The following is a 27,187-nucleotide window of genomic DNA, read 5'->3' as shown; positions in this document are numbered from 1 at the left end:
AAGAAGCAAACGCACAAGGTGAAGTTGAGGCAAAGGTCCAAGTGAAGCGCTCGCTTATGCATCCATGAAGCCGCAGGAGCAGAAACAAGGAAAGCCAGAGGCCAGGGATGCTGTTACAAATTGTTGGACAGCACACCTACTTTCTAGAATTTTCTCAGTGGATCTAAAACATCCATTGCCATCTGATCACAATGACCACTTTTGAGAGACCCACCTGTTCATACCAAAACAGTCCCTTATGGTCCTTTGTCCTGAACCTGTGACTTTCAGGACTGATTCTGTTCTCAGTTGTGGCTGAATGTAATGTGTACAATAAATCATCTCTTCTGTTGTCTTAGCTAAAGAAAAAATTTAAAAATAAATATAAATTTAATTAAAATATAAAATGTAAACTTAATGAAAATGTACAACGACTCAAAAAAAAATGAAATACTTACATGAAAATCTAACCAAGCATGCACAAGACTTACCTGCTAAAAACTACAAAATGCTGATGAAAGAAATCAAACAAAATCTCTGGGATAAAGGGCCAGGCAAAGAGTTCTTAGACTTGACACCAAAAGCAGCGTCCATAAATTTTTCCACAAAAGGAAAAGTGGGCAAAATGAACTTCATCAAAATTAAAAGCTGACCAAGTGGGATTTTTTCCACATATGGAAGGCTGACTCAACAATGGGAAAGCAATTAATCTAGCACATCACATCAATAGGCTAAAGAAAACAAATAATGTTTATGTCAATAGATGCTAAGCTATTGACAAAATCTGCCTTATATTCAGGATACAAATTCTCAGCAACCTAGGAATGGAGGGGAACTTCCTCAACTTGATAAAGAATATCTACTAAAACCTACAGTTCACATAATTAATGGTGAGAAACTAGATGCTTTCCCTCTAAGACTGGGTAAAACTCGAGAATGTCCCTCTCACCACTCCTGTTCAGCATCGTACTAGAAGTCCTAGCTAATGGAATAAGACAAGAAAAGAAAGGAAAATGTGTACAGATTGAGAAGGAAGAAATAAAACTCTCTCTGTTTACAAGTGACATGATTGTCCATGTCGAAAATCCCAAAGAATCAACAAAAAATCTCCTGGAACTAATAAGCAATTATAGCAAGATTTCAGGATAGCAGGTTAATATGCAAAAGCCAGTTGCTTTACTGTTTACCAGCAGTGCACAATTGGCATTTGGAGTTAAAAATACAATTTACATTCACACCAAAAAAATTACTCATATATAAATCTAACAAAATACATATAAGATCTATAAGGGAAACTACAAAACTCTGATTTAAAAAATCTAAATAAGGGGCACCTGGGCGGCTCAGTCAGTTAAGCAGCTGCCTTCGGCTCAGGTCATGATCCCAGGTCCTGGGATTGAGCCCTGCATCGGGCTCCCTGCTTGGCGGGAAGCCTGCTTCTCCCTCTGCCTGCCACTTCCCCTGCTTGTGCTCTCTCTCTCTTGTCAAATAAATAAATAAAAAATATTTTTAAAAAAATAAATAAAAATAAATAAATAAAAGATCTAAATAATAGAGAGATATTCCATGTTCATGAATAGGATTCAATACTGTTAAGATATCAGTTCTTCCCAATTTGATGTATAGATTAAATGCAATTCCAATCAGAATCCCAGCAAGTTACTCATGGATGTCAGCAATCTGATTTTAAAGTATGTGTGCAAAGACAAAAGACCCAGAGTAGCCGACACAATATTGAACAAGAGAGAAGTCAGAGGACTGACACTGCCCAGTTTTAAAATTTACTGTAAAGCAATAGTAATTGAGACTGTGTTGTCGGCAAAAGACAAATACACAAAACAGAACAGAAAACTCAGAAATAGACCCACACAAATATAGTCAACTGGTTTTAACAAAGGATCAAAGGCAATTCGGTGGAGAAAGGACAGTTTTCAACAAATGGTGCTGGAACAACTGGACGTCCACATGTTAAAAAAAAAACATAACAAAAAGAAACGAATCTTAACAAAGACCTTGCACTTTTCACAAACATTAACTCAAAATGGATCATAGATCTAAATGTAAAATGCAAACCATAAAGCCCCTAGAAGGAATCTGGCAGTAACTTCTGGGCACAACACAAAAGCACGGTCCGGGAAAGAGACAGTCCATGTTAGACTCCATGACAACCTCAGACTTCTGCTCTGCAAAAGATACTTTAAGAGAGTGCAAAGATTGGCCACGGACTGGCAGAAAATATTTTCAAAACACATCTGATAAAGCATCTATATTCCAAATATACAAAGAGTTCCTAAAAGTCAACAATAAAAAAACCAAATTAATTTAAAAACCAACCCAGTTAAAAAGTGGGCAGAAGATCTGCACAGACCCTCACAAAGATGTCATATGGTAAACGAGCATATGAAAGCCGTCTGACATCATGTGGCACTTGGGAATTGCACATTAAAACAAGGAGACACCACTCCCCGCCGATGAGCATGGCTAACACCCCAAACGCTGACCGCACCGGATGCTGGCGAGGACGTGGAGGAACAGGAGCTCCTGGTCACTGCTGGTGGGCACGCAAAAGGGCGCAGCCCTTTTGGCAGTTTCGTCAGAAACTCAACATGTAACTGCCCTGCAGCCCAGAAGCCGCATTCCCAGGCATTCATCCCGGAGAAATGAGACTTACATCTGCACAAAATCCTGCACATGAATGATTACAGCAGCTGCATTCAGAACAGCCCCAGACGGGACACAACCCAGATGTGTGGATGGGTGAACGTGCAGGGGTCCGTCCACACCATGGAATGCTACTGAGCAGTAAAAGGAACAGAGTGTTGATAAGGCAGCAACCTGGGTGCATCTCCATATAATTATGCTCACAGCAAAATGCCAATCCCAAAAGATCACATATTGTATAATTCCATTTATGTGAAATGGCACAACCATGGAAACGGACAACAGATTCGTAGTTGCCAGGGATTAAGAACATGGCTTCGGGCAACCGGACACATCCTGATGACGGAAACGTGCTGTATGGTGATGGTGTCAATCCAGCATCCGGTTGGGATGCCGCCCTACAGTTTTGCAAGATGTTACTGTTGTGGGGAACTGGGTACAGGGCACACGGGATCTCTTTGTATTATTTCTTACAACTATATGTAAATCTATAAATCATCTCAAAATAAAGAGTTAAGTTTTTTTAAAGGTCAGTAAATATCTAGAGCTAATAATTCCCTCATTATGTGACTGTCCTGCACGGTGATCTGTGCTCCTAGCTGGTGGGGCCACTGTCCCCACCCCGTGCGCCCGCACCACCTGGGCAGCTTGGCGTTGGCCCCGTGGGAGCATTCATGCCTCGGAGATCGGCACACGCGGAGACCAGGTTTTGTCAGTTGTGTCGACCTCACAAAGTGATGAGGAAATGTTCACAGTGTGACTGAACGCAGAAGTGTGCCGTGTCTGTGGGACCCACCCGAGACCTTCAGCAGCTGTGGCCAGTGGCGGAGAGCCCACCCGCTCACCACAGCGAAGCTCCAACCAGGCCTTCCACATTCCACTTCCATCTCGCCTATCGCGTCAAATGAAAACACCCACCAGTAGGCGTGTGGCAGCCACCTGTCTGTCGCAGGCGGATTCGGATGCAAGAACTGGGTAAAATCCATGAGCACATCCAGGGAGATCCCTTGGCTCTCCGGAACTTACTAAACAGAAGTGTGACACCTTTCCTTATTTCTAAACTGTGTTGCACCGGGGACATTTAGAATAAACAGATGTGTGCACGTAGAGGCAGGTATTTTTGTTTAGAAGCCTGGGGTCTACCATATAGCAGCACCCCCACTGGTTCGGGGGCCCCTGACCTCAGACCCCCGAGCTGCGGCCTCCACCTGCCCGAGGACCCTGAAAGTGGGAGGGTCCCCGCTGAGGCCTCAAGTCATAGCTGTTCACACTTCAGGGTGAAGACCATGGGTATTTGGTAAACATGCAGGCCCCAGGCCAGGCCCCTGGGAGATCTGACTCGGGGTCTAGCTGGGGCCTCCAAGCTCCAAGGAGGTGTGCGGCGGGGGTCCCCACAGGAGCAGCTGTCCTGCTAGTGCCCGGGGTGCCCCTGGGGGGAGCCCAGGGTAGGGAGGTGCTGCTGAGCAGGGCTGGGCTTTTCTCCACCCAGGCCTCCGTGTACTGTGTGGCCGCAGTCCTGTGGACAGCAGCCAAGTTCAGCGTCCCCCGAGACCACAAGCTGGCCCTGCCACGCAGGCTCAAGACCCTCCTCTTGGACATGGCCAGACGCAGTGCCCAAGAGCGGCCGTGCACAGCTGAGGCCATCAAGGTAACCACACTGCCATTGGGACCCCAGGTCACCGTCCAGGGCCTGGGCGATAGCTGACAGAGTGCCCAGGTTCCTGTTCCCGGAAAAGTGGGCGTTGGACAGGGAGAGCCACGGGTTTCATTTGTGGACAGGTGGTGGACAGTGTCTGCTGCTCACTACCCTGGCCCCTGCCAGACCACCCGGGTGTCCCCAGTGCCTTCGCCCAGCTGGAGTGGGCAGGGGATGTCCTGGGGCCAGCCTGACCCCTGCCCATATGCCCTGCCAGCAGGGAGCAGAGTTCTCCCCAACGACCCAACTTCCCCCACGTCCTCCGAGGGCCCTCTCTCCTCCCCTTCCCTGACCCTCCCAAGAGCTGCACGAGTGTGGGGCGGTCCCGCGATTGGTTCAGTGATCGCGGGAAGGCCACCGCCGGAGGGAGAAGCCCTGTGCGGCCTTCTCTGCCCCGACTGCTCTGTGGCCTCAGGCAGGTTGCTTAACGGCTCTGGGCCTCTCTGGCCTGCTCAGCCAGGTACCGGTGAGCTCTCCCCATCTCACCTTCTCAAGAGAAACTCCGCAGACATTAGCTACAATGCTGAACCAGTTTACTGAGTAGCTACGGACGGATGGACGGACGGCAACGGAAGGAGCTTCACTCCACTCCAGATCTGCACGGAGGCGGCTGGGTGTTTTCAGGGAGAATGAGGGACTGGGGAGGGAAGTGGCCATGTCCTCTGTCCCACGGACACTGGGAGCCTGGGGCCCCATCCTTCCTGAAGATCGAGGTTCAGGGCATCAGGTGTATCCTGGGTCGTAAGAGGCACAGACACCTCAGGGGCAGAGGAAGTTTCACAGTTGTGACCTTTGATAGTAAATGCTCTAAGGCGGGGAGGTCGCAGCCTCTGCCCGGAGTTGGCTGGAGCAAACAGCTTTCCAGACAGGAACCCAAGGGGTCTGGGCCGTCCCTACACTTGGGCCGCGCAGCCTCCGTGCAGAGCTTGGAGGGGGGCATTCTCTGCCGAGAGTTGTTTGTGGTTCTCACCAGCAGTCAGGAAACGGTAGAGGTGTCCATGGGGGGTGGCGGAGCCTTAAATGGTGGCTTAAGGGAAGAATCTTTATCTTCACATTCGGTACATCCATAACCCCAAATGAAAAATAGAAATTCTCATCGGTGACATTCTGTCCCCAAATATCAGAATGTCTGAGCTTGCAGAGGGTCAGTTTGTGGGGGTCAGCTGCATTTTCAGTGTCCACCCCTCACCCCAGAGCCGGCCAGTGAACAGCTCAACTGAGGGCACAGAAGGAACGGCAGACCGTGGGCCTCAAATCTGCCTAACGCCCCAGCACATGGCTCTGGGGCCACATCCACATTCACCCTGCAGGCAGCCACTGCCCTGTTGTCAAGGTCACAAAGGACCCAGGCAGCTGGGTCAAGTTGCAGTTAATCATAATTGTCTACAGAATTGTTCTCTTGCCTGTTTTTTAGGTTGCAGGCTGGGGGGCTGTTGTCTCGTCTGCGCATGGGGGGGCTGAGCGGTTCTGCCCTAATTCTGCTATGGGTCTTAACGTCTCCCTTTCTTGGAGTTCTTAGACGGACCGGCTGGAAAGGTCATGTGTCCTTGTGCCCCTCCTCTCCAGCCTCGGGGCCCCCGCCCCCGGAGCCTGAGGCTCGCCCCTCGCCCCTCCATGCGGGTGGCTGTCAGCGTGGCAGGGGCCTGGGGAGGGGCTGTGGCCATTTCTGTTGGGTCTTTATCCCTTCCACGTGGGGCCTGCTTAGCTCTCCCCAGAGAGGGACGCCTGTGGGGTCCTCCTGTATAGGAAGCCCCCAGGCCCTCCTCCCTGCCACCGAGCACTCTCTGAAGGGCCCCAGCCTGAGGTGCACGCCCCTCCACGTTTGGATGACACAGGGCCGCTGCCCAGCCTGCGGCATCGCAGGGCACTGGACACAGGGCCCATCCTTCTTGCAGATATGCAGCACTTACCTCCTCCAGCGGGGCATGGACAGCAGAAGGATCCTGGCTCACCTGAGGGCATCCACCGGTAAGGTAAGTTGGGGGATTCCGGAGCAGGGGTGAAGACCCCTCCTCCTGCCCTGGGGCCCTGCAGAGATGAGGGTCCCTCCTTGCTTTTTGCTGTTCACTGTCCACGTGCAGTGAGTTTCGGAAAGAGGTGGTAACTTCTCCTTCGCTGTCAGAGGAGCTCCAGCTGGCAGCCCCGCCCTCTGTGGACGGCCTGGCGGTGTGTGGGGCGGGGGCCTATCCCTCAGAGTGACCCCCAGGTAGCCAGCATGGTTTGTAAATGTGCCTGCTGGCCTCCTGAGCATACGGACCCAGGCGGGGCCCTTGGATGGCAGACGCACACACAGTCCCCCCAGCAACCTGTGGGAGTCTGAGTTCTGAGAAGCCCAGGGTCTCCGATGGCGCCATAACCCTCCCAGGCCCTAGAAACCTCCCAAAACCTTGTTGAATTGGGAAGCAGTATGCCCAGAGCCCAGCTGCGTGAGTCACTGTGGGCTGGGGGTGCCACTGAAGGGTCAGGGAGTGTGCCCAGTGTCCAGTCTGCACCTCTGGGACCCTGGTGTCACCTTGACTGGGGCGGTCCGTGTCCTTCTGCCTCAGGTTGACCAGGAGGAAGAGACCATCGGCCTCCAGAATGCTCTCTCGGTGGTTGATCTGAACCCCAGCGCCCCCAGGCCCCGCTCAGGTGGGCCGCCAGGGCCCAGCGTCTCCTGTCCCCCAGCCCCACAGCCGCTCCCACTGCTGACCCCCAGCCCTGAGTGGACACCCACAGGCAGGCACCACTGGGCCCCAGAGCAAGGTGTCCGGAACATCCTGGAGGCCTTGCTGTTCACTCTCCTCCCCTGTTCCAGCCGCCCGGTCATGCTCGTGTCACCAGCCTCCAGGGCGGGTGGTGTGACCCCAGCATCCCTCCACTCTCTTCTCATGCCCACACGCACATCCTGCTGACCGGTTCCTGCCCTGTCTGGGCGGTAACCCCGTCCTGCAGCGGGAAGACGACCCCCTGGTCCTGTCTGTGGCCTCCGTCGCTCCTACCCTCCCCCACCCGGCCCCGCCCTCCCAGCGCCATCACCCTTGCCTCCGGCCCCCTCAGGTCTCTGGAAGGCCCCTTGGAGGCACGTGGCGGGGGCACAGCACCCGATGGGGGGGGAGGAGCCACCACATCTTTGTGGCAGAGGTGGGGGGTGCTCCGGGGGTCTGCAGGGCCGGCCCACACCGCCTGCACTCACGCAGAGTTTATCCCAGGTTTTGTTCGGGTTGGCGGCGACACCAGGCTGGTGGCGGTGCGGGGGCCTGTGCCCTCTCAACCCCCCTGCTGCGGAGGGGCCACGGTGCTGCCAGCCACCTTCACCACCACAGCCACACTCTTCCAGCCCATCGTGCTGGCCGCAGATGCAGGTGACGCCAGGTGAGTGCCCCCGCCCCAGAGCTGGCAGGGTCCCTGAGCCACCCCCGAGCGCTCCCTCCTTCTCTCTGTGCTCTCAGGGACAGGGAGGGCGATGGGAAGCAGGCTCCCGAGGCCCATGGAGCCACCACCAGCCAGAAGGTTCCTGACCAACCAGTACCTGCTGCTGGACCACAGGGAGCAGCTGCAGAACCGCTCAGGGAGTCAGTGCCGAGAGACGCAGCCCAGGGGGTCCCCTGCACCCCACCCCCTGGCCCTGGGGGGGCTTCACCAGCAGTGCCCGAGTCTTCTACAGCTGCCCCACTCCTGAAGGCACAGGCACCTCCCGTGGAGCAAGGGCCAGACCAACCAGCCCCACCTAGAACCCCAGTGTCCAGTGCAGCCCACCACGACCCGAGTCACCCAGCCAAGCCACCCAGGACCAAGGCCACCGAGGGCACAGGCTGGAAGCCTCGGGGTCCCTCATCAGCCCCGTGGGACCCCTCCCTGGCCAAGGCAAGTCCAGACAGCCCCAAAGGCACCTCTGTCCCAGAACAGGATGGCCTGGCCCCAGACAGTCATCCCGAGCGGCCCCTGCCAGCAGACCACAAGCTCTGTCTGCCCGGTGTGGACGCCTCAGCCCTCCCGAAGAGGACAGCCTGCCCGTCGCTGCAGGAGGCCATGCGCCTCATCCAGGAGGAGTTTGCCTTCGACGGCTACTTGGACAACGGACTGGAGGCTCTGATCATGGGTATCATGGGGGGGTGGGCACAGGGTTCCCCAGAGAAGTCCCAGGACCAGGGAGAGGCTGGGGGGACACAGTGCCCTGGGGGAGGATCAGTGTGAAGGGGGCCTGGGGCCCCCACTCATCCATCTGCATGAAGAGCTCGGGGGGCAGGGCTGTGCCCCAGGGGGTCGGCCAGCAGCAGAGCCCCAGGCAGGAAGAGGGTCTCAGGGCCTGGTCCCACTGCCTCGGCTTCCCCCCCACCCCGATCCCCAGCTGTAGAGAGCAGGGAACCCAGAGGGCATGCTCACCCACACAGTGACTGGCCGCTACCATTTTGCAAACCCAGGGGAATATATTTACGCCTTGAAAGACCTCACCTACGCCACTTTCTGTGGGGCCATATCAGAGAAGTTCTGTGACCTCTACTGGGGGGAGAAGTTGCTGCAGAGTCTTTTCAAAGTGGTGAACGGGAGGATGTCCCCCTCTGAGAAGTGAGTCCCCCTTGTCAGGCCCCAGGCTTCCCCCACCCTGGGGTCCCCTGCCAGGCCGGATGGCCCTGGTTCTGCCCCGTCTGGCCCCTGGCTGTGTTCCCTGCACAGCCTCCTGTGTCCCCTGAAGTCCAGCTCCCCACACTGGCCACCCACCCGGGTCCCGCTCACTGGGCCTGAAGCCCAGCCTAACCCACAGCTCTCCCTTTGGGCACTGGGCTCCTTTGGGCAGGAAGAGAGGGCTGTGGGCTCAGAGGACGTGGGAGGCACATCCCCGCTCCCCCGTGGGAGGCACATCCCCTGGAGCCAGCGGTTAGTGCAGGCTCCAAAATAACTACCAGCTTGAGGAGGCAAAGGGACCGGGAGCCCAGAGGGGCGGAGGCCCCCACAGGGAACAGCATCTGCCCCCCACTCAGTCATCCAGGTCGGCGCTGGGTGACAGCTCCCCTCCTAACAGCCGACATGGGGTGATGGCCGCTGGAGGACAGCCGGCTTCCCCCTCCCGGGGGCGGGACTGTGCCTGGACCCCGATGTCTTGACACCAGGCACACCCACAGCCCTGTGTCTGCCTCCAGTGGCCACACCGGCAGGTAGGACAGGGGGTCGCTTAGCAGTTGCCATGGGAGCTATGGGGGCACCTTGCTGTGCTCCCCTCCTGTGCAGACAAGTCAAGAGAGCACCAAGACGAGCACCCCACCCCTCCCACACCCCCGTGTTCTTGTCGCATGGAGAAGGGCCATCCAGGGACCTCCAGAAATGAAGGCCCAGGAAGCCCTGTGCCAATGATTTGGGCCCCTTAATTACTGTGGAAGGACGGTGTTCTGTACCAGCCGGTGGCCTGTGGTCGGGTTGTCCTTGGGAAGCTTGGATGGGGCCTCTGTCAAGTGGTGTGTGTCCGGGGTGCCAGGGCGGGGTCACTGGAGGTCCCCACCGCAGCCTCAGTGGGGCTTCTGCTCATCTGCTGAAAGTTTCCTGTTGGAAGGCAGTAGAGGTGGGGGGGCCGGGGGGCACCTGCAATGTCCTTCCTTCTGACAACAGTGCTTCAGAGGAGGCTGGGTCACAGCCCAAGGGCGGCACGGCCAGCACTCCAAGTGGCTGCTCACTGTCCAGCAAAAGGCCATCACTGCACGGAGCAGGTAAGAGACGTGGACTCTGGGTACAAGAACTCTCCACGGTGGGGCCCATGTTGACCCTCTTACAAGAGAGGCTCCCCTCTGCCCCTGGGGCCCCCCAGTGCCCCTCAGAGACCCCAGAGTAGGGTTTGTGCTCCCCTGGGGGCTCTGTGCTGTGAACAGGGTTCTCCCAGGCCAGCAGGCGGGCGGCGAGTAGGAGCCCAGTGGGCTGGGGGCTGGGAGGGCGCTTCTGCTTCCTGGAATCACTGGCCAACAGCTTGGTGATAGGGGACTCTTTGCATCCTTCCTAGAAACATGTGCCATTTAAGGACTCTGAGCCTTATTTTCCTCGAATGTTACTGCAGGCTCCAAAATAACTGAAGTCTTTGTAGTTTCACAGAATTCCGTCTGAATGGGACATGGCTTTAGGAATCAGGCTGCATGACTATGATCACACATAATGGCCATTGGAGCAGGTGGACAGGCACCCTCCTCCCACCCTTTCCACCACGTGCACGCCCCAGGAAGTTTAGGAGCAAAGTGACTGTGCCCAGTGAGCCCCTCTGCCCCTCGGTCCAGCCTCGTTTGTGCTCCTGTCTGCACAAGCAGGTCACAAGCCCTGGGGTCTCCTCCCTGGACTCAGGCCCCACGGGACAGCCTGTGTTTGGGAGGGGATCTGAGGGACCCTCCCGGGACGCAGGACCACCGCCCTGAACTCTGTTGGGCCCCTAGAGAAGCAGGGGGCACCCGGCCGTCTCGAGGGGCCTCGCGTCCCCAACTCAGCACGAGCAGCCTCTCCGTAAACAATTAGTGATGGACTCTGCCACACGAACTAGAGTTCCGAGCGAAATCCTCCTCCTCTGTGCAGGGAAGGAGAAACTGACCACCGCGCGGGTCAGCCGAGCCCCCTGCCCGTCCCCGGCGCTGTCCGATGTGGACGCGGACGAACTCTCACGGGGTAACTTTGAGGTGGGATTCCGGCCTCAGAAGTCAGTCAGAGGCGAGCGGGAACAGCAGCAGGAGGCCGGAGAGCACGGGCAGCAGGGAGGGGGCCCGGGGCCCGAGGCGGTGGCCCAGCTGGCCAGGCCCAAGAAGGGGGCCCCGGCTGTGCACTCGGGCCCAGCCGAGCTCCAGAGCTGCAGTCCTGGCTGGTGCAGCGCCTTCTACGAGGCAGACTGCTTCGGTGCCGACGTCTCCAGCTACGTGAAGGAGCTGGTGAGGCAGAGAGCCGGCAGGGCCACAGACACGGACGCCCAGAGCCCGGTGAGTCCTGGGCCGCTGCCCACTGCTGGCCGTGTCGGGGAAGAGGGTGCCATGGCCGCAGAGGCGCCCTGGGCGGCAAGTCCCACATCGCAACAGGAGCTCCCAGTCACTCAGGCAGTGCGGGGGTGCGTCCAGAGCCCCTCCCTGCGTCCCACGTCTGGGCCCCCACCCACCACCAGTGACCCCCGCGCCCGTCTGGGCACCCTCCATGGGAGTACTGTGCTCATCTGCGTGTGTCCTCCACATTTCGGGAAGGACATGGCCTTTCTCTCTGTTAGCTGGGCACATGGGCGCCAGGTGACTGTTGGCCTCAGGCCGTGTCTCGGGGCTGGGCAGGCAGGTGGAGCCCCCTCCTCCCAGGCAGCCTCCTGTTCCTCGTGCCTTGCCCGCGGCGGTGCGTTTTCTGGCCTGACCCCGGGGTCATCTGGCCTGGGCTTCTCTGGTGGTCAGCGTCCCTCCAGCTAGGGCAGCCTACGCTTCTTCCTGTTCAGCAGGGCGAAAGGAGCCCACAAACTTGAGGGTGGCCAGGCCAGGCAGCCCCTGGGTGAGGGCACCCCACAGAGCTCTGGACCCATGGTCGCTGCCCCTGCCATTGAGCCCCTGCCCCCCATACCCAGCGGCTCTGACCTGGGCTGCAGCCTTCCCCTGTGACCAGGAGCCCCCACTTGGGCCTCGGCGCACAAGGCCTGACCCTCCAGGACAAGTCGGGAAAGACTCCATCAGTGCTTAAGCACTTCTCCTGATGAGTCTACCTGCCCGGCATGACACTTCCTCTGGCCTCCAAGGAGAAGCCACAGGACTGCAGCATCTCCCCAGCCCTGACAGCACCGTCCGAACCTTCCCCCAGGGACCTCCCTTGTTCACTTCCTGCTACTGCCTGAACTTGGCGTCCCTGCTCAGTCCCAAGCTGGAAAAAGAGCAGGGCCTTGCCCCCGGCCTGCACATGTGAGGATGGGGGCCATGCCCTGGGGACCCACCCTGCCCCTCCTGGCTTCATGCTGTGATCCCCTGCATGTGCCATCATGGGCACCAAACTACGGGGCCTGGCAGGGACCTCCGGTGGGGCCCTGGCACAGAGGGGAGCCCCCATGTAGGCTGTCAGGGCAGGGAGCACAGAGCTCAGACCACAGGGCAGCTCCATGCCACTGCATCAGAGTCCGGGGCTCCCAGCCCCTGACCGGCTCCTTCCTTCCGGGGGGGCCGGGGGCCTGCGGACCTCGCCCCCACTTCCTTTCCTGTAACGTGTATTTGCACACGATGAAGCTTACTCGGAGCTGCTAGATGTTCTCGCCCCAGCAGCTTTCTACCTGTGATGGCCTCTCCCAGCAGTGGAAAGTGAATAGCCTAAAAGAGGCAGAAAGCCACATCACACTCCCCATCGTGGGACCAGCGATGGGGCCGCAGCTCATGACAGCCCACCACACGCACGGGCCTCGTAAGCAGGAGTGGAACAGGTCCTCCACACCCTGGGCTGTCCTGGTGTTGGAGGGTCCTGAGGATCCTAACGTTCGTCACTGAGAAGGGCCCGTGGACAGTGAGTGCCATGACGCGGTTTCTGAGGGGGCAGTGAGGAACTAAAATGCTTCCCTGAAATACGCACCGCGCGTTTCCTAGTTGTGTAGGCTGAGGGCCTGGAAGCAGAGACGGCCCGTGCCAGGGTCCGGGTTCCAGGGCCATCCTCCAGTCAGAGGGACCAGGGCTCCTGGGAGAAATCACGGACCCCGGGACTGGGGCAAAACCGGTGACAATGAGCTGGGGCCATCTTGGACCAGAAAGTGAGGAAATGATTAAGAACCCATGATGGGGGCATGTCGAAGTTCAGAGGAGCCGGCTGAAGGGCCCCCAGCAGCCAGAGCAGTTTGAGAAGCGAAAGAAATAACACAGAACAGTGTTCTAACTCAGAGTGTGAAACATCCGCACGTCCACACTCGTACAGATCCTGGAGCTGAAAAGAGCAATGACCCAATGACGGCTTTCAACCAAGTAGAAAAACTCATCCTAAAATTCATACAGACTCTCAAGGGACCTCAACTAGCCAAACAATCATGAAAAAGAAGAACAGAAGTGGGCAACTCACACTTCTGATTTCAAAACCTGCTACAGAGCTGCCATTGTCAACAGTGTGGTCCTGGCATGAGGACAGATGTACAGAACAGGGCGGATAGGAGAGCCCGGAAATAAGCCCATAGTGAGATGATTTTTGGGAAACCGTCTGACCGGCCAGTGGGCCAAGGACAGTCTGCTGGGAAAACAGGGTGTCCCCCTGTGAAAAGATAAAGTTGGTCCTGTACCGCATGCCACTTCCAGAAATTAACTGAAATATCAGAGACCTAAACGTTAGAGCTAAGATTATAAAACTCATAGAAGAAAATGGGAGAAGCTTCATAACCCTGGACGTGGAAGTGATTTCTTGGATATAACACCAAAAGCACAGGCAACAAAAGTAAAAATAGAAAAATTGTGCTCGGGGCACCTGGGTGGCTCAGTCGTTAAGCTTCTGCCTTTGGTTCAGGTCATGATCTCAGGGTCCTGGGATCGAGCCCCACATCAGGCTCCCTGCTCCGTGGGGAGCCTGCTTCTCCCTCTCCCACTCCCCCTGCTTGTGTTCCCTCTCTCGCTGTGTCTCTCTGTCAAATAAATAAATAAATAAGTTCTTTAAAAAAAAGAAAAGAAAAGAAAAATTGTACTCAATCAAAATGCAGACCTTTTGTGCATCAAAGGACGCCGTCAACAGAGGGGAAAGGCAAGCCACAGAATGGCAGAAAACATTTGCAAATCATATATCTGAGAAAGGTTTAATTTCCAGAATGTATAGGGAACACAACAGCAACAACCCAAAAAGCCAGCTGAACAAGGAATGATGGACTTACATAGATGTCTCTCCAAAGAAGATACACAAATAGCCAAAAGCTCATGAATAGATGCTCAACATCACTGGTCATTAGGGAAAAGCAAACCAAACCCACAGTGAGAGACCACCTCACACATGGTAGGATGTCTCTTACCAAAATTTTAAAAAGAAGAAAGAAAATATCATGTTGGGAGGATGTGGAGAAACTGGAACCCTCGTGCATGGCTGGTGGAAATGTAAAATGGCGCAGCCACTCTGGAGTTTCCTCCAAAAATTAAGCCTAGATTTACCATGTAAGTCAGCAAGTCCACCTCTGGGTGTCCACCCCAAAGAGCTGGGAGGAGGTCGTCCGAGAGCTGGTTCACAGCAGCCCAAGTGCCCATCAACAGATGGATGGATGGAGATGGAGAGTATGCATACGGTGGGACAGGCTGGCCCCTGCCATGTCACAGAGGAGCCCCGAGGGCCTGACGCTGAGTGAAAGCCAGACACTGAAAGACCAGGACTGTGTACCCCACCTCCATGAGGTCCCTGGAGTCACCGCGTTCACAGAGACCACACGGGGGCAGGGGATGGCGGCTGATCGGGACAGAGCTTCCCTCCTGTAAGATGGACACGGAGGGTGGGGATGGTTGTACAACGGGCTGAGTGTGCTTCATGCCACTGAACAGCACGATGAGAAATGGTTAGAATGGTAAATTTTATGTATATTTTGTCACAAAAATTTTTTCAAAATAAAAATGTAAAAACTAGTTGAGAGCGGGGCACCTGGGAGCGCCGTCAGTTGAGCGTCCGACTCTCGGTTTCAGCTCAGGTGGTGATCTCAGGGTCGTGAGACCGAGCCCCACGTCGGGCTCCGCGCTCAGCAGGGAATCTGCTTGGGACTCCCTGTCCCTCTGCTTCTCCCCACTGTGCGCGCATGTTCTCTCTCTCAAATAAATAAACAAATCTTTTAGAAAAATAGTTGAAAACAAAACAAAGGAGAGGATGACCCTTGGCCTTGGGAACTTGAACCAATGCTTACAGAGGTCATTCTAGTTGAATCCACGTGAACGGAGAAGAGACGGAGGCAGCATCCCCTCGGAGCTTCCTTTGCCCTCAATCCGTGCGCACCGCCCCGCCAGCATGCTGTTACTCTAACCGCCAGCTGGACCAGGAGACAGGAGCCCCGCTGACCTGGGAGCAGGGAGGCTGGGGGCGCCCACGCCCCAGTAACAGAGGACGTGGCCCTTTCAGAGGCAGAGCTCACTGTGTCCACACCGACTTCCCCAACAGCTTAATCCGAGAGTTGTGGGGAAGGGGGGTTGGTAAGAGTCCAGGTGTGTCCTCCAATGTCATAGGTCGTCCCCTGACATCACAGGTCGCGCCTGCTGACTATAGTCACATCCTTAGGATGGACGGCTGTGGACAGACTGCCCTGTTGCCAGCCCCTTGTGTTCAGCAGAGGGCGGCTCTTGTGCGTGTGAGAGCCTGCTGTAGGCTGACGGGCCCTTAGTCCTGTGCTCTCCTCGGTGGCGGCCCCTTGCGGGAAGATGCTCCCACTGGTGCGCCCGGGTCACCCCTGCACCATACTCAGATTGTTCTTGAAAGTGGGCCCAGAGGCCAGCTCAGACCAGAAGCGTGCCGGCGGCCAGTGGCTGCCCTGGTGTGGACCATGACCCTGCGGTTGGGACGGGGTGCCCTGGGCCTCCCATCTCTGAAACAGGCTCGGTCCCACAGTGACTCTGCGGTCACTCTGCGGGGGGCACAGTCGGGAGGAGGCAGGCGGTTTGAGGGACGCTGTGGAGTGACCCGGAGTGACCCTGTTTCCCTTTTGTTCCTGCTCACCTGGGGAAGACGTCCCTCCTGGAACCGGAATGCAGACAGGTGAGTTTCCTGCGCCCTCGCCTGCATGGGGGGGCGTGCGGCTGGACGAGGGCGCCGTAGTTTCGCGTTCCTCTTTGAGAACCCGCCGCGTCCATTTCGGGCAAACTCGAAAGGTGTAAAACAACTATTGGTCACACTTTCACACTCACTACCCAAACCGAGCGGGTGTGAGGCAGGCCCAGGCGCTGGGGTGGGCAGGGCGGCTGGGGGGCACCGGGTTCCCTCCATTGGTCACCGAGCGCGCGCCCACGTGCCCCGCGCACCCGCCGTGAGTGTGCGCTGGGTGCCCGCGTCTCCTCGTGCCGCACCCCAGGCGCCCGGGCTGTGAAGCTGCCCCGAGGGGTTTGGTTGCCCTTCACCGGCTGTTAAGACAGGCTTTGCTTTCAGTATTTAGGTGAGTGGTGCTGATTTTGGCTCCCCCGTCTTTTCTGTCTTTGTCTGTAAGTTCTGGCTTTCCTGCTTCCTTCCGACTGTGGTCCTCTTTGACCCCAGCACTGGCCAGCTTTCAGGCCCGTGTCGACGGAGAGGGCCATGTGTGGTTGTGCCTCAGATCATCCACATTTACTTCTCTCCCAATTCTATGGGGGAAGTCCTTCGTTGGGTTAGGCCAGGGGAAGCACCTCAACGCAAAGGACCCTAAGGATTTTATTTAGACCTCGCCAGTCCGAGTCAGCTGTGGTTGGCTTTGCTGTGCTTCTGCCAAGTATGGTCGTTGTGAAGCCCTGCTCGTGTGTGTCTTCTCCATTACCCCATCTTGTGTGGAGTTTAGTTCCCATAGATTTAGTTTTAAAATCAGAACAGTCCTGGAGTCTGCGTGAGCCCTCCTTTCCGGCAGGGAGCAGGTGTGTCCCACGGGCCCTCTCTGGGGGGAGGGGTCTGGATCAGCATCTGGACAGTGTGCGAGGGGGCGACGGGGCTGGACAGAGCCTTGTGCAGGGTGGCCTCAGAGAGTGCCCTCTCCCTGGCGGTCCTGAGCTGCACAAAAGGAGAGCCCTGGAACGCAGCGCTCGGGGCCGTCCTTCCCCTCTTCAGGCTTTGGGGGATGTCAGCCAGGGTCATGGCGTCTTCAGAGAGCCAGGATTAGGGGCGCCTGGTGGCTCCATCGGTTAAGCGGCTGCCTTTGGCTCAGGTCATGATCTCAGGGTCCTGGGATGGAGCCCGGTGTCCAGCTCTCCGCTCAGTGGGGAGTCGGCTTCTCCCTCTCTCTCAAATAAATAAATAAAATCTAAAGAAAAAAAGGAAGGGAGGGAGGGAGGGCCACAGAGAAGCATGCGTGGATGGGACTGCAGAGACCCTCAGCCTTGCTCGAACCAGACCTCCAGAGGGCGGGGATGAGTCCATCTGTGAGCACAGCTCTGCGGGGTCACCTATGTGTGCTGGGGTCAGGGTTTGTGCCCTCCCACAGGACTGTCCTCCGTGATGACACATTCCAGATCCGTGCCACACCCGGGTAGCCACCAGCCATGTGTGGTTGAGCACTCGAGGTGTGGCCTACAAGACAGAGGAATTGACATTTTCATGTCCTTTTAATACTGCAGCCGCCACACACGGCCAGTGGCTCCCACGTCGGAGGCGCGTGTAGGTCCTGCACACACAGTTCTGCCCCACACGCCCTGGGCGCTTATTCTGTCCCCCACCCTGACGACCAGCGACTGGGTCCTCGGGCCGACAAGCCGGGAAGGCAGGTTTGGAGCCAGGGTGTGCAACGTCAGATCCTCACTCCCCTCACACACAGTCCCAGCCAAAAGATGTCTCAGCAGCTTTGGGGCAACACGAGCTGTGCTCAGCAGGCTTCCTCCCCAGACGTCTGCCTCACGTGGGGATCTCGCTGTGCTCAAAATCAGCATTCTCCACGCCTGTTTCCACGGAGAGAGACTGCCTGCCGTCCCAGTGTGTGACACCCCCACCCTCTGCAGCTTGCACGTGACCCAGCTGGAGAAGGACTTGGAGGCCTTGGGGGACCTGATTCAACAACAGAGACGTGGGAGAGGAAGGTGGTTCTGTGTTCGGTCTGCACCACGTCCCCCAAAACTGGCACAGCCCCTGCTCCACAGCTGCCCCAGGCCTGAGGTTCCTACCACCTGGCGTGGCCATCTGCTACCCCGCTGTTAAAACAGAGGCATGAGGGGCGCCTGGGTGGCTCAGTTGGTTAAGCGACTGCCTTTGGCTCAGGTCATGATCCTGGGGTCCTGGGATCGAGCCCCACATAGAGTCCCGCATCGGGCTCCCTGCTTGGGGGGGAGTCTGCTTCTCCCTCTGACCCTCCCCCTCTCATGCTCTCCCTCTCTCTCATTCTCTCTCAAATAAATAAATAAAATCTTTAAAAAATAAATAAAATAAAACAGAGGCATGAGGAAGAAGACAGCCACATGAACCACCTTTTCAGTAAAACCATCAGATAGAAGAGATTCCAATATTTAAATAAAAACACCACCTGCATTTTTAATTTCACAAAATTGTACAGAAATAAGTGCTACCAACAAAGCAAAGTCCCTTGTTGTAGTTAGAGGAGATCAGGGGAAAGCTTGTTTGGGTTTGAGCTGATTAGAAGTGCCCAAACGAAGACTGGAGTGTGTTTGGCTTTCAGATTAAGGCTCCTATCAGCGTGGCCATTTCAGGGCCCTGGGGCCACCTTGAGCCCTGCTACCAGGAAGTCATTTCCCTGGGAGTCTGAGAGGTCCCCGGGCCTCTGCCTCTTCCTCTGGCCCCTGGCCCTAGCCAGGTCCCTCACTGTGCCCACCCCACACCTACCCTCCTCCCCCAGGGACAGGCAACCTCACAGCCCCAGCTGAAGACCCGCAGGAGCTCCAGGCCCCCTCCCAGGGACCCAGCAGGCTTCCAGCGCCCTCACCGCTCCAGACTCACAGCCCTCCTCAGCCCTGGACCCTGCAGGGTTGGGGGCAGTAAGCCAGGCTGCATCTGTCTGCTCCTTCCGTCAAGGGAGGAGCCATGTCTGGGTTCTGGCATTTCTAACACTGGCTGCCCTGAGCCTGCCCTCCAGCCTCGAGGGTTTCCTGGTCCCTCTGGGTGAGAGAAGAGCCCAGACCCACCTCACTGGAGGACAGAGCTGGGGGAACTTCCCCCCACCCCAAGCAAGCTTGTGGACCCTCCTGGGAGATGCACATTCTCCAGGAGGGAGCTGGGGCCCCTGCTGCTGGGCACCCTCGCAGACTGTGACGCCAAGGAAGCCCCGCTGGCACCGCGGCTCTCTGGACTGCCCGCGAGCAGCAGGGGCCACGCGTCCTGGCCGCTGTCCCCGCGCAGCACCGCCAAGGGGCCCCGGTGGGAACGGGGGCTAGCCAGCCTGAGTCTGGGGCAGGGACTCCGCGCGGGGATCCCTCGGCGGGGGGCGGCCACGCAAGCCAGGCAGACGGGCAGCCGGGCAGCCGGGCAGCGGGCCTCACGTGGGATCCCCACCCTCGGGGGCCCAGGTGAGGGGACGCGGCGTCCCCGGCGGTCGTGTGGGGGTCCTGCAGGGGCCTCGAGGGGCAGCTAGGGCCTTCGGCTGGGCGGGGGGCCAGAGGGGGCCAGGGAGGCCAGAGGCGCGGGCCAGCCCCCCGTCCCCCCAACCAGGCAGAAGCGGTCCTGGACACCTCTCCAGAAGGGCAGCTCCTCGGTGGGCCAGGGCGGGGCCCAAGCCGCGGCCCCTGAACCCCAACCCCCTCCTCGTGCGGGGCCCTGGCTTTCCTGGGCTGGGGGACGGTCAAGAAGCCGGGACAGGCCACTAGCTGCCTCAACGGTTTTCTGCCCTCATTGTTTTAAGTGGCTCAATGGGATCTACTTTGCAAATACCAATTTACTGAGATATTATCTTTGCCCCCAGTTCTGTTGACCTTCATAATAAAACAGTTACTTTACCAGAAAAACAGTTTATTCAGGAAAGCGGAGAATTGCAACATACAAAAGCAAACTAGGGCAAAAACCACAGGCGAGACCTGGGAGTAAAGAGGAGGCTCTTTTATAGGGGGTAGTTGGGGCGCCTGTTGTAAACTAAAAGTCCATTGGAGTAAACTGGGGGCTGCATTGGCTGGGCCCTGAGCGTCTCTCATTGGCTGGGCCCTGAGCGTCTCTCATTGGCTGGGCCCTGAGCGTCTCTCATTGGCTGGGCCCTGAGCGTCTCTCATTGGCTGGGCTGTTGCGGGGGCCGGAGGAAACCTTCCTAGTCGATCCCCGGTAGTGTGTCCACCTGCCGGGTCCCTGCTGGGTCTGCCCTTCACCCAGAGCGGCGCTGCCGAGATGTCCCCTGCTAGCCTCCAACCCCCACTTCGGCGACATTTCCTAGTCCCCTCGTCGGAATTCACGTCCCCGTGGCGCACACAGACTGTTTCTGTGGCTGGATGACGACGGCGTCCCTGTGAGGTCCCGTGGGAACCCTGGTGTCCCCGCGCGGGACGTGTCCCGCACTGTGGTTCCGTGCGGGCCCTGCGGGAAGGCCACCTTCCGCGACCACGCGGAAAAGCGCGGTGCGCGCGGGGGCGGGCGCTTGCAGGGCTCACGGGCTGTTTCGTGGCAGGAGCTAGAGCAGCAGCTCCTGATCGAGAAGAGGAACTACCGGAAGACGCTGAAGTTCTACCAGAAGCTCCTGCAGAAGGAGAAGCGCAGTAAAGGTAGCTCGGGGCCGGGCAGAGGCGCTCCGGGGGGCTGGGGCCCGCTTTGTGCCAACTCTGCCCGCCCCCAGGCTCCGAGGTGAAGACCATGTTGTCCAAACTGAGAGGGCAGCTGGAAGAAATGAAGTGCAAAGTGCAGTTCCTGGGACTGGTCAAGAAGTACCTGCAGGCAAGTCGGCCCGAATCCCTAACCCCCTTGACCCCCCCCCCCCGCCCCGTCAGTAGCAGGGTGACCCAGCGCCCGCGTCCTGCCAGCACCTGGTGGCAGCAGGCCAACCAGACAGAGGCAGCTTGCTTCCCTGCACACACAGGTCATGTACGCAGAGCGGTGGGGCCTGGAGCCCTGCGCCCTGCCCGTGATTGTGAACATCTCCGCGGCCCACTGCGACACACTGGATTTCAGCCCCCTGGATGAGTCCTCGTCCCTCATCTTCTACAACGTCAGCAAGCACCCGCGTGGCGGCAAGCAGAGGAAGGCCCGCGTCCTGCAGGCCGGCACGCCTCTGGGGCTCATGGCATACCTCTACTCCAGGTGCGGCCTCCCATGCCCCAAGTGGGGAGGTGGGCCTGTGGGATTCCCTGGACCCCTTCAAGCCTTTTGAAAGCAAAAGGGAGACAGAAAAAAAGAAACAGGCCCCCAGGAGGTGAGCAAGGTGAGAAAAGTCTCTGCCTTCCCTCATCTGAGATGGGTTTATACTTCTTTTAATTTAAAAATGTTTTCATCAGAACTTTAAGCGGCCTATGTCAGCTGCCATTTGTCTCCTTTGCCAAGCTCTTGGCTGGACCTGCACCTGGAATCTCAGGTGCGCCCGGACAGGTGCCGGGAGGAGAGCCGGGGAATGTGGCCATGCACAATTAACAACCCAGGGTTCTTCTAAAATTAAACACACACAGGAGCCTCAGAAACATACCTGGATCCCAGCCACTTTGCCAGGTGAAAACACCCCACAATTAATCGTCTAGCTCCCCAGGGACCGCCAGGGAGGTTGGTCTCAGCACACTCATTGAATTACTTCTGCAGCCACTGTCTCTGGGCATGAGCACAACGTTGTTTCATCAGATACCCTAACTGATGTGCAAGGTGTGCATGCTCACCCTGCAGCAGGGAGGGCCAGTCCCCTCACACCCAGGGTCACAGGCACCCTCAGGACACCCCCACCCTGTCCATCGGCACGGTCACATGTCCTGTGTGGATAGACCTCTAGTGTTCACCTGGTATGCAGGCACAGGACCTCCTGGCAGGTTCCCTTGACCCAATGGCCTGGCCCATTCCCAGGCACGGGGCCCAGCAGTTCAGGGTCGGGTACACACTACCTTCCCAGGCAGTAGTGGGAGGCCTCACCCAGTCTTGGCTTTGGGAGACCCATGACACACTTGGGAGCCCCTGAGGCCTTCTTTAAGCTGGAGGCTGTGGTGACCCCAGAACTGATGGTCAGGTGTCAGCAGGGAACACTGGGGGCTGTCGGGGAACAAGGGAAGTCCCTGAGAGCAGGGGCCTTCCAGGCCTCCCAGGACAGCAGCCTCTGCCCCTGTAGCCTGAACTCCTGAGGTGGACTGCACCTGGCTGTGCTGGGAGCCTTCCACTGGCCGGGGGCCCAGGTATACCCTTTGCAAGATGGATATACCACACACACCGAGGGTTGGCTATGTGATTACAGGAGACTTGTGTGTGCATGTGTGTGGGTGGGGTGTGTGTGTGCATGAGGTGTGTGTGTGCGTGGGGGGGGTGAGTGGGGTGTGTGCATATGTGCATGGGGTGTGTGTGTGTTGAGGGCTCTTGCATTGTGTGCTGTGTGTTTGTACACAGCACCTCCAACAAGGGGAGAGCCTTCACTCGTGTGGTTTATCTTCACAGGCTGGGCCTGACCCCGGCCACAGCATCCCCAGCCCACAGAAGCCCCAGGGTGACTGGGTGGCTGACCTCCCTCATTCTTCAGACATCATGTCTGCACTCTGAAGCACCTTCCAGTGGCTGGGGAGGCAGCCTTGCCAGGACCCACGCACCTTTCTTGTTTCCGAGACTCAGTCACTGACCTGCATGGTGTCGCCCGACCTGGGGCTCCCTGGGGCACCCCTGAGGGTGGGGGATGCTCGGTGAAGCGTAAGGACCCTCCTTCCCTCAACTACCTGGTTTTGCCATGAAGAAACTGAGAACTTTGGGGCACAAACTGCCACTCTCATTTCTAATGCAGTGAGTTCCAATTTGGGGGCTGGAGTTGCTGCCTATGCATAGGAGTTTTCTGAATAGGTTCTAGAAGCAGAGAGTGAGGGTGCCTTAAATATCAGTGGCAAAGAAGATCCTCCCACCGGGAGTCCCTGATGTTACCAGCCCTCCACATGCACCTTCTACTTCTCCAAGTGGTTTCTTGTCTGCCATCCTCCTGGCAAGGGCACACATGCACACGCTCACACACAGAGAACACACACGCGTTCACGCTCATGCACATCACACGCTCTCTGTTTCACACATTTACCCCAGAACTGCTAAGGAAGGCTGCGGGGAGCCGGGCCTCCCCCACTTACCTGCAGCACAGGGAAGGTCTGGTGGGAGGAGAGGCCTGCCAGGGCTGCCAGGACTGGCTGCTCGGGTGTGGGGAGAACCTGCGAGCCGGGGGCCTGGCCCTGAGCCAGCAGGGCTGGAGGACACGCTGCAGCCGTCCCTGTGGTCTGACCACTTCCTCTCGGCTCCAGTGACGCCTTCCTGGAGGGGTACGTACAGCAGTTCCTCTACACCTTCCGGTACTTCTGCACGCCCCAGGACTTCCTGCACTTCCTCCTGGACCGCATCAACAGCACCCTGTCCAGGTACGGCCACAGACCCAGGACCCCACAAGGGGTGACACAGCCACAGGGTGGACCCCGTGGCACCTTGTTAGTGACTATGAAGGGCGAGGGGGTCCCTGGTGACCCTGACAAGGATGAGGGCAGAGCCTGGTGGGAGAAGGAAGAGCAAGGATAGGGGACACGGGGCCCCAGAGAAGGGAGCCAGCTGTGGCAGGAGGGGAGAGTGGCCAGAGAGAGGCCGCTGATGCTAATGGGGGAGGGGAGGGTGGGGGGAGGTGGGGGCGGGGGCAGGTAGGAGACGGGTGAGTGCCAAGCCCGTCAGCTGGAGGAGGGCGGCCGAAGGGGATGAGGGTCTTGCCAGCCCTCAGCCTTCCTCTGCAACACATGGGCAGCCGAGGGTTGGGGTCAGTGGAGAAGCTAGATGGACGTGCTCTGGCCTGTTCTCTGAGCTGGCCTGGCATCACCACCAGATTCCCTGTGCACTCCCTCCCTGGGGGCAGGGAATCACAGGAGAGACCTCCACCTGTGGAGCCAGGCTCCCACTCCACCTCCTATGCAGCGCCTGCACGCTGCCTCCCAGACCCCTGGCATCTCGGGGCCTGGCTGCAGGGGGTGACAGGTGCTCCAGGACTGGGCGCCGGGCAAGGGTGGAGGAGAGGCAGCAGGCTCCTGTCCTGGTCACTGAGCCCGGGGCCCCGCTGGGCACCTACTGGCTGTCTCTCCCATCCCCTGAGACAGGAGGGTAGGGCTGAAATCGTTCTCAAAGACAGAGCCACGCTCAGACCCCACTCACGCCCCCTTGCTTGGCAGTGTGCCCACAGGCAGCCGTCTGCCCGAGTGCGGCGTTGGGCGGCAGGTCTCACAGGGCCAGCGGGGGACCCTGCACGGCTTAGGTCTCCTCCTCTCTGCCTGCAGGGCCCACCAGGACCCCACCTCGACCTTCACCAAGATCTACAAGCGAAGCTTCTGCCTCCTGCAGGCCTGGCTGGAAGATTGCTATGCTGTGGACTTCACCCGGAACACCGGGCTCCTGGGCAGGCTTGAGGACTTCATCTCTTCCAAGGTGAGCACAGGCAGAGCGCCTGAGCAGCCCCTCCTCCTCCGCGGGCAGCACTTGGGGTGAGAGCCACCACCCTCGTCTGGGTGGCAAGCGACTGCCTTGTGCTTCTGCCCAGATCCTGCCACTGGACGGCTCCGCGGAGCACCTGCTGGGCCTCCTGGAGGTGGGCACTGACCGGCGGGCCGAGGGCACCTCCCGTGGCACAGACCTGGAGGACCCCAAGGGAGCCGAGGAGGACGGCAGACCCCTCAGTGCCCTCTGTAAGAGGCTCTCAGAAGACGGCGTCTCCCGGAAGGTGGGGGCCTTCCCCAGGGGAGGGCCTCCGGGGGCGGGCAGTGCAGCGCCCTGAGCCCAGAGAACACAGAGAGTGCGTGCACACGCGCGAACACACGTACGGGCACACCGCCTGCATGTACCCACATGCTCCCCACGTTGCCAGTCGTAGGTACCAGCCCTGTAAGGCTGGCACCTCCTGCCCCTCACCCTGCTCAAGGACAGGACAGCCGGGGAGCCCAGGCCAGCTCCTCAGATGACCTAACATTCCTGACCCTCAGGCCAGAGGTCTGGGTGGGAGACACCATCATCAGGAAATGGCCTGGGATGGGGGCCAGGTCTGAAGGGCCCTGTCTGTACTATATGGGGACGGCCCCAAACTTCAGTGGCTCTGTCCATGGGGGACCTGCTGAAATGACCAGGACAGTGTCCTTGAGCCAACATGGCCACAGGCAGGAGGGATTTGCTCTGTGGCTCTAGCTGAGCCAGCCTGAAGAGTCCCAGGCCCAGAGCCAGCCTGGTCTTCCCCCTGCCCCACCCCCGCCAGGCTGCCCACCTGGAAAGGACCAGCTGTGCTGACGGCCCCTTTAGCACAGCCTGACCTTGCCCCACAGAGCTTCCCGTGGAGGCTGTCCCGGGGCAACGGGCTGGCACTGCCACACCACAAGGAGCGCCAGTACACCATTGCGTCTGCCCTGCCCAAGCCCTGCTTCTTCGAGGACTTCTACGGCCCCTATGCCAAGGCCAACGAGAAGGGCCCCTACTTCCTGACCGAGTACAGCACCCACCAGCTCTTCAGCCAGCTAACACTTCTGCAACAGGTGATGGGCCTGCACACAGCTCATCTGCAGGGGCGTCACGGGGAGGGACGCTCTGGTGCTCTGATGTGTGCTGGAGGGACACGTGAGGGCCATGAATGGGGCCGGATGCACAGGCAGGGGGCGGGTGGGGACAGCGCTGGAGCATGGCTCTGGCGGCACACCGCCACTCCCGCGGCCAACTTGCACCCCCGTCCCGGACACTCCCAGCTCGCAAGCGCTAGAGGGCGCCCTGCCGGCCTCCTCCCTCCTGGCGCCCCCGCGCCCACCCGAGCCCCGCCCCCAGGTGTCCCCTTCCCCACCATCCTGGGCCCTGCGTCGCCTGGCAGGCGACAGTAGTGATGGTGACTCCTGTCATCCTACCTGCTGTCATCACGGCCGGGCAGGTAGAGAATCCCCTAGAGATGCTGCCTTGTCCACAAGGCCCCCGGGAAAGGGCTGAACATCTGTGTCCTTGTCTCTGACAGGAATTATTTCAAAAGTGCCATCCCGTCCACTTCTTAAACTCACGGGCCCTGGGCGTCATGGACAAAAGTGTGGCCATCCCCAAGTGAGTGTTCACCTGTCGGGTGTCATCCCAGAGTCCTGGGACAGATGGCTGGTGGCAGGGTCTTGGGGGCTTCACCTGAGTGCCTCATGGACACTGGTGGCCAAAGGGAGACGCTGGTGTCATGAACAGCCTCGGAGCCAGGCCCTCCACTCTCCACAGAGCCCATCCTGCCGGCCCCACGTGGATCTGGAGAGCCCCCTGCAACCCCAGGGCTGGGCCGGGCCACCTCCACACGTCCTCGCTGTGATGTGCACCTGTGTCTCTTCCAGAGCCAGCTCCTCCGAGTCTCTGTCAGCCAAAACCTGCAGCTTATTTCTGCCCAATTACGTGCAGGACAAGTACCTATTACAGCTTTTGAGAAGTGCAGATGACGTCAGCACCTGGGTGGCAGCTGAAATTGTGACCAGCCACACCTCCAAGGTTGGTGCCTCGGCAGCTCCCATCTCAGAGAAGGGTTTGGGGTAGAGCCGCGTGGACACGTGGTGCCTTCTGTGGAACCCCCAGTCGAATGTTCTCCCAAGTGCAGGGAATCCAGACTCAACCCAAGGCAAAGCATAAAAGTAGTGTCACAGCTTTTGTTGGTGGTGACGTCAGACACCATCCAGCTCTCCAGCGTGTGCCGCCTGTCACACCCCCAGCCTGCCGTGGCTCTTCAAAGCCTCTCCTCCATGGAACTTTCACACATACGTGTGTGCACACAGAGTCACACGTGTGCATACACTCTGATACATGCACCCCTTACACAAATACACCCCTTCACACCCATACCCCCTCACACTCACACTCCCTCTCACACCCATACCCTCCTGACACACACTCCCTCTCACACACATACCCCTCACACTCACACACACTCCCTCTCACACTCACACACATACCCCTCACACTCACACACACTATTGCTTTTACATACATTATCTCTCTGACACACAGAAACTCTCCTAAATAGTCCCTGTTACCCACATAGATTTTCCCACAGGTTCCCGGACACACACTCCCTGTCACACACATGCTCCTCACACTCACACACTCCCTCACATTCACACACGTGCTCCCTCTCACACATTCCCACACCCATACCCTCCTGACACACACTCCCTCTCACACACATACCCCTCTCAC

The 27,187-nt window shown here is 58.2% G+C and overlaps 1 protein-coding gene and 1 long non-coding RNA gene across 2 annotated transcripts in view; one reads left to right on the top strand and one right to left on the bottom strand.

Moving 5' to 3' along the window:
* KNDC1 (kinase non-catalytic C-lobe domain containing 1) overlaps positions 1–27,187 on the top strand; it is a 63,212-nt gene that overhangs the window by 28,329 nt on the left and 7,696 nt on the right. Inside the window, 18 exon segments of the mRNA XM_073884666.1 lie at positions 4,130–4,288; positions 6,232–6,309; positions 6,883–6,967; positions 7,528–7,690; positions 7,768–8,417; positions 8,740–8,884; positions 9,920–10,017; positions 10,862–11,256; positions 15,944–15,973; positions 20,487–20,580; positions 20,652–20,749; positions 20,892–21,112; positions 23,272–23,385; positions 24,280–24,427; positions 24,540–24,719; positions 25,312–25,518; positions 25,983–26,065; positions 26,335–26,485. Coding sequence (XP_073740767.1) covers positions 4,130–4,288; positions 6,232–6,309; positions 6,883–6,967; positions 7,528–7,690; positions 7,768–8,417; positions 8,740–8,884; positions 9,920–10,017; positions 10,862–11,256; positions 15,944–15,973; positions 20,487–20,580; positions 20,652–20,749; positions 20,892–21,112; positions 23,272–23,385; positions 24,280–24,427; positions 24,540–24,719; positions 25,312–25,518; positions 25,983–26,065; positions 26,335–26,485 — 3,099 coding nt within the window.
* Positions 20,051–23,258, bottom strand: LOC141371145 (uncharacterized). Its single transcript, XR_012375862.1, has 3 exons — positions 23,104–23,258; positions 20,886–21,175; positions 20,051–20,743 (listed from the first exon to the last, which is right to left on the bottom strand). It is a non-coding gene; the product is annotated as an uncharacterized lncRNA (long non-coding RNA).

This window comes from Callorhinus ursinus, unplaced genomic scaffold, assembly GCF_003265705.2.
Source record: "Callorhinus ursinus isolate GAN/ISIS: 27379988/994484 unplaced genomic scaffold, GSC_fseal_2.0 scaffold58, whole genome shotgun sequence".
Taxonomy (NCBI): domain Eukaryota; kingdom Metazoa; phylum Chordata; class Mammalia; order Carnivora; family Otariidae; genus Callorhinus; species Callorhinus ursinus.
This window is presented reverse-complemented; position numbering and strand designations above follow the sequence as displayed.